Raw genomic sequence first — 12,114 nt, 5'->3', positions numbered from 1 at the left:
TCAGCTCAGCCTTGTGAATTTGACAGCAATTGCATTATTCAGTCACCGTTTTCACTCCGAGAGTCCTGTAGATCTTGCAGATGTTTATTAGAGAGGAGCAATCTTGATCATGAAATTAACCAAGACAAATACAAAACTTATGAAAGGTCTAACTACATCAGCTCTGCCTCATCAGATTGGCAATAATTGTAATTAAATTTACATCGTTTACATTTTAAAGAGTATTGTGGTTCTTGTAGATGTTCCATCAAGAGAAAATACGATGATCATTATCGCATCAACCGAAAGAGGAACAGAAATTTATAAAAATTTATAAAAGTGAGTCAGCTTTGCCTTCTCAAATTGGCAACAACTAGTGAATTTTTATTTCACTCTTCATGTTCTAGAGATCACACCCACAATTCATGTTCCCAACCCTCTAGCAAAAATAATTACAGAGTTTCAGAAATAAGATTGAAGTTATCCTCGGCCTTATCATAAGGAAATTCAAGCTAGCAGGGCAATCAAATAACCTTGCTAATCAGGAACTGCTCGAGGTTACAGTTCACATCCTGTCATGTTACTCCTGAGTGGAAGCAACAAGCATTTCCCACGCAGGATACATGAAATACTATGTTTAGGTTGATACACACGAATATATTGCCTGAGCTGTTTAGTAACGATAGCTGCTTAACTCTTATCATGCCACAGAGCTAATCCCTAGTGTGCCAAGCCCCAAATCCCCCCGTGCCAGGTTGTTTTGGAGATAATCTGATTAACGCGATGGTTCTATGAATGGCGAGTGCAAAACACATAGCACAGTCCAATGAGCATGAACAATAACTGCTATTACGAAAGCGCCCTTGCACGCACATGGCACTCAATAGGTAGCTCTCTCGCATGTACGAAGCAGCATAGCGATAGCGTGCATGCAGCCTTATGGCAGGCTATGAGTTAAAGTGGACCAGACTGTCGGGCAGCAATCAAACATTTCTCCTCAAATTTGTCTCACGTGCGTTTGATCGAAGGAAAATTAAAGGTAAAGACCAGTTCTGGTCATGCGACTGCATTGTGAAACGTTGTGGAATCGATCAGAAAAGGTTGATCATCTAGCATATCAGTATTGGTGTGTACTGCAAGGTTCTGGAATGATCAAAATGATAAGAAAATTGGCCCAGTCTTAAAGTTACAACCCCTGCACTGTAGGCGGTTTGAGGCAAAATTTGTATCATCACGTATTAGTCAAAACATATTCATTCACATGATTGGTAATAAGAGCTTCCATTTCATTTTTTGAGAGGGGGGCGTTTCCAAAACTGGTCTGTACCTTTAAACAGGAGGGAAGAGGAGAAGCCAATTTCATTTGATTACAATTTTGTTCAACTTTTTTCCTCGAAACATGCCATACTAACAGACAAGCTCAATTCTAATACCAGAGAAAATATTTTAAATGATTTGAATTCACAGACAAAGCTGTTTTAATACCGTTGATCAGGGTTGAAGATAGAGAAAGCATTTTTCTTAGCCATGAATCCAATTTCTCCGTCTCTCAGCTTGAGGCCATCAAGCTGCATCATGTACTTGTTCTCTTTCTCCTAAAAAAAAGGGAGAAAATCAACAATTTAATATTAATAAAAATAATAATAGTGGGTTCTTGTATAGCGCTCATGTCTGTCATACGTGACACTCCTGGTGCTCCCAATTATTACCCTGGCTTTAGCACGGCTGCCATAGGGCGCTCTAGCATTTCAAGGAATTAATTCCTGCCAGGTACCCATTTACATCACCTGGGTTGAGTGTGGCCAATGTGCATCAATGTCTTGCCAAAGGACATTAGTGCCGCGGCGGGACTCGAACAGCGGCCCTTGTGATCGACCATGACACCATTTCTGAGTCATCACGCAACCACTTCCCGATCTCTAGCAAAAGTAAGAGCCATGAAGTTGGCCCCTTACTTATCATCAAATATTCAAAAGAGAGGTTCTTATATACTGTAGTCACGTTAGAATTGTATTGCCAGTACACAACATTACGGTGGCGAATATTACTTTTTACCATGCTAGTGAATCGGCATGGAGAAAACTCAGTTCAATTTCTGTCTAATATGCAACCTTTCTATCTAGCAGTTGTATGAGAAGTCTATGGTCTTACCAGGGGTGATAGTGAGCACTAAAAAAATAAAAATATGTTTCCCCCCTCAACTACGCCCCCCTTGAGTAAAAAAAAAAGAAAGAAAGAAAAGGATTCGGTGTGGGGGGGGGGGGGAATGTCATCTAACAACATTCCCCCCCCCCCCCCTTTGAGTAAGAAAATTGGGGAAAATAGGGAAGAATACAGAAAATAAGAGAAAAATAGGGAAAATGGGGATAAAATCGGGAAGAAGAAGAACAAAAATTGGGGGGAAAAAATATAAAAATAAATTGGGAAGGAAAAAAAAAATTCAGGAAAATAATAAAAAAATCAGGAAATCAATTTAAATCGGGTAATTATCAGGCCTTTGTCTTACCTCTTCATCTTTGTACCATCCTAGAGACTCGGCAGTGAGAACAAACCAGTAATCTTTCGCTCCTCCTTTCATGAAGCTGATGTTGTGAAGATTCACCCAGCCTTTCCTAATCACCTGATAGAAATAAACACAATAACGTACATCCTTCAGCGATAATGCTCAAACAAACTGAATGTTGATATCAATAAATTCAACTCTTATATCAATTACATCATATTCACTGTTAAATGGTTGTTCCTTATAAAGTAAAAAATGATTACTGCATATAAACAGTACAATGCAATTTGAAATTATACCAATTTATGAATTTTCAGCATGAATTTGAATAATCATGAATATCTTTTCTTCTGTCTTAATTCCCCCCATATAATGAAATCCTGCAATGCTCATACATGGGTCAAAATTATAGAACAATTCTAGTAACATTTATTCCAGCATTTTATGGATAGATAGAATTTATTTGAAATCAAAATGCCATTTGCATGATATGCACTTCTATGATAACTAGTATGAATCCATATTAATTTGAAAGGGTTCTACATTTCATAAAACTTTGCTTCTATGCAAAATGAGACTAATAGAAATTTCCTAATTGTACAGTATATAAAGCAAACTCTACATTATAACAATAACTGCAATATGTACTATGAACATCACTGACAAAGAAAGCGGACAAAATATACAGTTCCTCAGGTAGACAAAGGAACATCCCTTCACTGCTATTTTTATAAAAATGTGTAGAACAGGTGTCACATGCATATTCACTTTTTACATAATAGCAGTGAAGGGATGTTCCTTTGTCTACCTGAGGAACTGTATATTTTGTCCGCTTTCTTTGTCAGTCATATTCATAGTGATGGTGATATAACAGCAGATTTATAATTATGTATACTTCAATTTTCAATGTTACTCCCCACAAGGACATGCACATTAGTTTACATGCACAGGCAAGTTGTTAATTAATCAGGGGATGTTTCACAAAGATCCTAAGATGAACTTATCTCTAAGTTGGACTTAAAACTTATGAAAAGCCGTTAGCATCTTTGGAAATGTTTTGTAAAAGTTATTTAAAAAGGCATAAAATGTTAATTCAAGTCATTCATATTTTCTATTATCAAGGAGATTTCATGTTCTTGATTTGGAATTTATAAAAAGTCTAAAAACTTGAATTTTCGCTTTTGAATATATTTGATTTTAAAGCTATAAATGGCTCTCCATAATATTTAAGTCTAACTTAGAGTTAAGTTTGACTTAAGATCTTTGTGAAACACCCCCCAGACAAACTGTTAGTCATAATAGCGATAGCATTAATCACTTGCAGAGAACCAAATGATTACTTATTCTTTCTATCTAACGGTTGTATGAAAAGTCTACGGTCTTAACTCTTCACTATTTTGCCAGCCCCGAGACTCAGCAGTGAGATCAAACCAGTTCAATTGCTTGATAATACATGTGTATGTACCTTTCTTTATTTGTTTGAATTTTTAAAAAAATGACTACGTCACATCTATAGGAACATGCTCCTGAAGTGATTTAAATTATTTAAAGATAAAGTTGAGTACTCGTCATGCGGTTGTATCGTGAAATAAACGGTGTGGAATTGATCACAAAGAGTTGATCATGTAGGATATAAGTATTGGTGTGTACTGCAAGGTTCTGGAGTCATCAAAATGATAAGAAATTTGGCCTAGTCTTGGTAAAGAAGCAAGCACTGTACACAGAAAGATGTACATGGGACTACACAAACATGTGGCATAAAAATCGGGCCTCATTTTTAAGCTGTTACTTGTCATATTTAGAATATAAAGGCATTTGAAGAGCCATGCATTTCAGGGAACATTTTTTCTCTGATGTTCTTCCACACTTGCATAATAACAATGATAACACTCATAAATTATTTTTCACCTCTCCCCAGAACTCAACCATCTCTTTAACTATTTGTATTTTGGTCGTAAGTGATTTGTAATTATGTACATTGATGTAATTTGTAATGCAAATTCTGTATACCTTTACATGTATCCTTTACTTATCAATTATTTTCCTTCTAAACTGCTTCGAAGCAATATGCAATTTGTGGTATACAAATATCTTATTATTATTATTATTATTATTAACTGACTTGTTGAAAAATGTATCTGAAAAATTAGCATGTTCTATGTATTGTAATATTAGAGCTATTGTTAATGTTTGTTTATTTATCATGTTTTAGCTTTGGTTTTTGTTTAAGTCTGCTATGCTCTGAAAATCATCAAGATATTTATTTTTTAAAGAGTATGTTTGATGATGATATCTGTTATTCAGTTATTGTAATGATTGATATTATAGCTACGCAATTATATGTTATCTCATGATGCATTTATACTGTGCATGTATCTGCCATTCGGCATTTAAATTGTTACATGCATGTTTAAATTTTCCAAATAAAATGACATTTAATAGCTTGGTTAGGTGTATTTGTGTGTGCACCTTGGAAGGTTGTCTTCTGACTAGCTCTGTAAAAGTGAACATTATTTCAGTTTTCATCGCACTGTACTTCATTTTAGTTTGCACCAGGGAGTGTTTCACAAAGACTAAGATTGACTTTAAGTTGGACTTAACCTATGGCAGGCCATTCATGCCACTGGTTGCTCTCACTATTGGTCTCTTAATTATGATCTGAGGATAATATTTTTTCCTCAAATAATGAACTATCAAAAAATGTAATTTCTGTAGATTAGTGACCACGATTTATACGTCCCTTGAGAAACCAATGTCAGGAATGGTTCGAGGAACTAGTGGTATGAACTACCTGCTATAGTTAAGTCCAACTTAAAGTCGATCTTAGTCTTTGTGAAACACCCCCCAGATGTTTTAGTAGACATCAAGGTACAATTTAAATGATTTCATGCGACTTCTTATATTTAAGAACTTTGAATGACACATTTCTCATACTTCTAGACTCCTTTAATTAAGCTTAATGAAAAATTACCATTTATTAATTTTTACCATCTGATACAACTTACCCTAAGTTACTTTATATACATGTAAGCCTTCAAATTTTGATGAAAAGCGGATACCAGTAATTTTAATTCCCTAATTGTTTTTGTTTGTAAGGCAATATTTAAATGTTATCATTGTACATTGCATAGCTCCTTTCATTTGTATTTATATGTATTTGTAGAATATTGTGTATGATTCTTCTGAATGTGTAAGATGTTTTTAATGTTTTAAATTCTGTTAATTCATTTGTAATTCAGCCTTTGGCTACAATGAGTGAATAAAATACCTTCAATTGCATTAAATTGAATTGAAAAGGGCAAGATAATGGAAACAGACTGCCAAGAGGTTAAACAATTTAGGGAAAATGGCTAAATAAAAAAAAATTAAATTCTCATAAGGAGTAATGATACTTTTATCATTAATTTTTGTTTACATTCTCATTAATCAAATATCCTTTGTAAAATTCACAACTTCGAATATCTTTATAAAATACATGTTATTTGTTTAATTTCCTTTCATGCATCTATGATAAATGTCAACTAAAAAAATATATATATATATATATATATTTTTTTAAAGAGATAAGCTCCCACGGTGCATCATTAAAAATTAGCATGTTCTATGTATTGTAATATTTTAGAGGTATTGCATGAATGAGCATATTTATCTTTCAAAAGTTTTTTTTTTTTAATTTTTGTTGTTTATCATTTTTTAGCTTTGTTTTTTAACAATCTCCCATGCTGCATCATTCAAAAGTTGAACAAATTTTCTCATTTTGTATTCTCTTTCTGAATAACTCTGAATAACTCCTGTAACTAGATTGCTCCCAATTAAGCCTACCGGTATTAGAATTAAAGAACTCGGAAGTCAACGGATTAAGGAAGCACCGTAGCTACTGATAAAGGCATGAATTTGAAGAAGAAAAATGTATACCGATATGAATTCTCTGAGCTCGTTGGGGATTAAGCATACATGTTATATACTTTTTTTCTTCTCTCCAATACCAGTTTTTGTTTATTAAACTCTAGTGACATAATGTAACGTAAAATAGGTAAAGTCATGCTGATTTTTTAGTGTTTTCTCTAAACCAAATTACTCTGGAGTTAGTGAACTTGCATTCAAATGTTAGATAACAGCGCATCATATCAGTCCAAATAAGCTTGCATCCCTAACATCTTTCATGTAAGGCAATATTTACTTTTATACAAAAAGACCAAAATCATGATTAAACTCGTCAAAAGCTGGTGGTCCAGCATGGCAAACCATTTTTCACCGAATCTTGCCATACAGTATTTTGAAAAAGTTTGGAGACCAGCTGTTTTTTTTCTGGCTGCAATGCATAAGAATATAAGAAATAATCTTTCCGAGTAAAATCATGCAGGAAAAGTTACTAAAGATACATGACAATGAACCCTTCTACAAACATGTTTCAATTTCAAGGCTATTTGTCAATTGGATGCTAAATTTCAATAAGTCCCATGAAAAAAAAACTCTACTTTTCGGTTATATTGCAACCAAAGTCAAATCAAGATACGGTTTGTTTGTGTATTATATACAATTGTAATAGAATATATTGATGATTTTACTATTGATTTGAGAGTTAATTCTAAAAGGGCCTGGTTTGATAACCAAAGATTAGGCAGCTGCATTTTGCAATGCTTGGTTAAAGCTTGGTTACGCTACAGATGCAAGGTTACATAACATTGTGATGCAAGCTGTGTTAGTTTTCCTTTTTTTTTAGAACAGAGTAATATTTCTCTTTATCAACAAGTATAAAGGTAGCAGAGGCTATACCTGATTGGGAATCTTTTTTTGGTGATCACGGCCAGTCCTCTTTGCTTTAGCAGCACTGGAAAAACATGCAGTGGGGGGGACATCACATCATAATTAGTAACAGCACATCAAAGTCTACAAGTCGGACTACATCAATTTTTTTTACAACTACCCTTAATGCAATCTATCCTCTACTGTCATGTTTTATATTAGAATGGACACAAGAAACATGGCTGAATTATGATGAAGGTGGGATATTATCTCGTTTTGGTTTCATTGAAGGAGGATAGGTTGATGATTATGAGAATGAATTAGTGAGATTACAGAAAAGAGGAAATGATTATTGTCAGTTTGGGGTATTAATGCAAAGATTGTGGACAGTCAAAAAGCAGCATCACATGTATAGTGCAATTAAGAACATTTTTTTTTTTTTTTTTAATAGCAGGCTGTGAATGTCATCAGTTCTGGGGTATGCAGGCTCTTTATATCTATTAAGAAGTTGGGGGTAAAAAAGCATAGTCAAAAGTCTTGACTAAGTTGCCTTTGATTAAAGGGATCCGGTAACTTTGTCTTAGATCCTTTAAAAAAATCCTTGATTTAGCTCATGCTGCAATGATAATTATAAACCTTTAGGTCAGTCAGGAACCATGACGTTTACAAGCCGATCGGCTGTCTGATTATCAAGATATTTATGATTGAAAATCGAAATCAAATTTTGCGTTTGCCAAATGGTTTTCATAAAACTACAGTCTATTGGGGAAAAGGAGTATGGTAAAACCTGTCACTCAAAGGTTTGTACTTTTTTGAGGCACTTCTTGATCATTTTGAAGCGCAATTTTTTTAGGGCTTCAATATGACACCATATCACAGACACTGATAACACGTAGGGCCGTGCATCTCAGATTTAACATTGTTAAACGGTCCCTTTAAAGTCTTGATTAAAGTCTGTGCGGTTGTTGGACAATACGTACCATCTTTGAATCATGAATAGTAATTTTGCCCATCTACAATGCAGTCATAAAAACCCCATCTGACATTTTTTGTTTAAATGGGCAGTTGGACAATTTGCAACATGAAGTACAAGCTCAGGTTTTGAGGGGATCGGAAAGAGGAAAGTGGAAGCGTGAATACACATACCACCATATAAAGTGGTGGATGGATGTGAGCAAGCTTCTTTGAAACACCATTTGTGACAGATGCTTGAGGACTTTCAAAAGAATACATTAAAACAAAAGTAAAAAACAAGAAACAAAAGAAAAGATATTAAAATATAGTCGAAAGCAAAGGTGGGAATATACAAAACAAAATAAAAAAGAAATGAAACAAAATAGAAATGCACAAGGATAAAATAGAAACCAGACGTTTCTTAACGAACCAATAACCAATAGATAGAGCATGGCAACGAGACGTTTTGACACACAGATGTTAGGTAGCAAAAAAGCAAATGGTTGACTAAACATCAACTGTTTTTCAAAAGTTTTTACCTGGTTACCCAATTTCTTTTTCTGGCCTCCATCAGTTTTATTCTGTGCACTGATGTCATGGCAACAAGAAATGGAATGGGAAACAGTAATATGCATGCATCACGACATTTACAGAAAATTGGACAGACTTTGTCTTTATACACAGCTCCACAATTTCTCAACCGAATTTAGAATGCTAGTACTTCTGAACTGATTTTCAAATGCAACCGTAGAGAAGTTTGTATGTGTCATTTGTAATCTTATTGATTCAGACTTTTTTGTCTCCAGCCCATGTGCCAACATATATCTTCACCACTGCTTCTGAAGTCATAAATGTCAGAATCTAATTTAAATTCAATTAATATTATCAAATGTACATTAATAAGATTAAATTTGTTATGAATTCTCCTTCCTCCTTTTGAAAGTACATGCATACAATGTAGACAATTCTCTAGAACCCATAGAATAAAATGGCTGTTAAAGACACATCAAAATTCAACAATTGTTCAGAGCCATGTATGTTTGTACTGAGGAAATAGCCACTCATGCTGAATGAAAAAGCAAAACAAAAGGTAAGCTTAAATGTTACATTCAGCCTTCTTTCAAAATCAAAATTTGATTATGGGCTGTATACAGACACACTGATGGCAAATGATGAAACATAAACATTTACATGTCTTAGTCTGATTTAGAAGAAAACAGATAATAAATAGGGCTGGTAGCGGTGATGTAAAAATGTATGAGAAACTCATACATAAATGTTAGAACAAATATCATGAAAACTACAAAATTTGACTTGAATTTGAAGTATCAGTATCGATGGTTTAAACAAAATTAATCCAGGAAATGTGAATATCGAAAAAGATGAGAAATATTTAATACTTGATGATGAGATGGGACTGTGTTGGTCATAAAATGTAAATTGGTATGGGTGTGTTGAAAGAATAATAATAATTTAACTGACAGAAGAAAACAAATTGAAAAAGCATTGGAAATGAATACGGATAATGGTCCTCAGGACCGTGAATATTGCGATGAAGGACAGAAACGCAGAACATACAAATTGGAATTGCATTTAATAGAAACTGACAATAAAATGTCATGTAATTTTAGGAGATTGAATCAAAATTATTAAAGTAATAAGTGTTTAAAAAGTCTGCAATTCAATAATCAAAACAAGTACATGAATGTACACTAGCAAGCATATTTCTTGGTTTCAACAAAGGGAAATTAATAATTCATCATCAAATATATTTGAGCAAGATAAAAATGCTTGTAAAGGATCATATTCTGCTTCAGGGGCAAGAGGGACAAATTTGAAAATTAAATTTGAAGAATATATATTATTTATTCAAAAGATGAAACAACACCTCATTAACATACATCTAAACAGCATATTTCATGAACTTAAAATTCAATTTTCAATAATACAATTGATTTCTACAAAAGTATAGTTTGATTTCAGTCATAAAACTTGATGGATATATTCAAATCTATATGAAGAGTTACGAAGATCAAGTTGAATTGAGGTTTGAAACAAAATGGTGATCACTAAAAGTGATTTAAGAGAGGAATTTACGATTATTTTTCTTTTGTAATACACCATTCCATATTTGCTCTACCTGAAATGTGTATTTACTAGATAATATCATTTTAAAAAAGTGATATTTTAGCCTAGAGTATGTTTTCTTGGCAGAGTCCCTACACAGTGCGGATAAGAATAAAGAAAGGGGAACTGACTTAGCGAATCCGATGAAATCGTCATGGTTTGTGTTCATGTAGGCTAGCTGGATGTTGATCAGCATGATGACTTGGTCTTTGGTTTTAGCCTCACGCTCACGAATATGTGTGCAGACAATGCGCTCGGTCTCCTCACGTAATCGTGGATACCTCGCCATCTGGAAGAGCAAAATAAGATATCAACTTAGAGGGATTGGGTAACTTTGTCTCAGATTCAGAAACAAAATCCTGGATTTAGCTCATGCTGCAATGATATTTATAAACCTTAAGGTCAGTCAGGAACCCCATGACTTTTACAAGCGGATCGCCTGTCTGATTATCAAGATATTTATTATCGGAAATCAAAATTTAAAAATTTGTTTTCCTAACAGTATTGATATTGGGATACTTATATAGCGCACATATCCACTATGCATGGTGCTCAAGGCGCTCCAACTATTACCCCGGCTCTGCTAGGCAGCCGATTTCAGCGCTCACAGCATTCAAGGAAATCCTTCCTACTGTTACCCATTTAACACCTGGGTGGAGAGTGGCAAATGTAGATTAATATCTTGCCCAAGGACATTAGTGCCGTGGCGGGACTTGAACCGTGGACCCTGTGATCCACAGTCCAACGACTTATCCACTAGACCACAGCACCTCTAACTCTATGAGTAGGGAGACATAGTACGTACCCCTTCCCCCGAGTGCCTGACCACGTCGTTGAGTTCGTTGACCACCATATCGACACATTTGATGGAGGGTTCCTTCAGACGGCCGATTTGTTTCTTGGTGATTGCTTCAAACGCCATGTCTGGTGTGAACAGACCCACCCTGCGAGCAAAGCATCAAATAATCACTTATCAAATTGGCAACTTATTTTAAATTTTTATTTTTTTCCATATTTTTCCCTCCACAGGGATTTTATTGATTTTCATTTGCAACAAATTAACAAATATAATATATTCAAGGTAATTTACATTTATAACATAAATAAAATTGGCTTCTCAAGAAACAAGTATTGTTGAACTGTTGAGTTAACAGAAAACTAACACATTTTCAATAATTGGAAAGAAAAAAAATACAGAAAAATATCATTTTATGTAAACAATTTCCTGAATTGGCAACTTATGGGTGTAATGAAGTAAGCTTTTAATACAAGCTGTAAAAAGCAATGAAGATTTCTTAAAGATCAACACTATTGACACGGAAATAAACTCTTAAAATAATTTGATAGTCATATGATAAAGAAGGGATGCCTAATTTTATTCACTCTTATCCCATGTTCTGATTTGTGTGAATTCACCTAACAACAAAAATAATTATGAGTTTGTGTCGAAAAAGGAAAATTTTGTAAACAAATTTTCTATTTTTCTTATGTCAACAAAATCAATAACTTTTATCATTTATTTTCACAACTCTTAAACAAACTTCCACTGTATATCTACAAATAATAAAATATGATAATAACACTGACCATAAAACAAGATAAATAATACAAGGCCACATGCACCCTACCGTTACAGTTCTTGGTACACGCGAGCGCGCTATCGATTGGCTGCTTAATACACGGGAGCGAGCCATCGCTTTGCTGCTTCATGCATGCTTGCTCGCATTTGTAATAGCAGTTATTGTTCATGCTCATTGTACTGTGCTGAGTGCTTTGCACCCGCTATTGATCGTACCATCGCGCGC

The 12,114-nt window shown here is 34.3% G+C and overlaps 1 protein-coding gene across 4 annotated transcripts in view; it reads right to left on the bottom strand.

The window, feature by feature from the left end:
• LOC765161 (dynamin-1) overlaps positions 1-12,114 on the bottom strand; it is a 49,869-nt gene that overhangs the window by 18,394 nt on the left and 19,361 nt on the right. For 3 of the 4 annotated variants that reach the window (XM_030997582.1, XM_030997583.1, XM_030997585.1), the window contains exons 9-13: positions 11,115-11,253; positions 10,441-10,598; positions 7,259-7,313; positions 2,486-2,599; positions 1,465-1,574 (exon numbers count right to left, since the gene is read on the bottom strand). In XM_030997582.1, coding sequence (XP_030853442.1) covers positions 1,465-1,574; positions 2,486-2,599; positions 7,259-7,313; positions 10,441-10,598; positions 11,115-11,253 — 576 coding nt within the window. Of the gene's footprint in view, positions 1-1,464; positions 1,575-2,485; positions 2,600-7,258; positions 7,314-8,721; positions 8,771-10,440; positions 10,599-11,114; positions 11,254-12,114 lie in introns of all 4 variants that reach the window. The other variant, XM_030997584.1, reaches the window with a different exon arrangement.

This window comes from Strongylocentrotus purpuratus, unplaced genomic scaffold (assembly GCF_000002235.5).
Source record: "Strongylocentrotus purpuratus isolate Spur 01 unplaced genomic scaffold, Spur_5.0 spur5_scaffold_4, whole genome shotgun sequence".
Lineage (NCBI taxonomy): Eukaryota > Metazoa > Echinodermata > Echinoidea > Camarodonta > Strongylocentrotidae > Strongylocentrotus > Strongylocentrotus purpuratus.
Note: the sequence above shows the minus strand (reverse complement) of the source record. Positions and strands in the feature narration are given on the sequence as shown.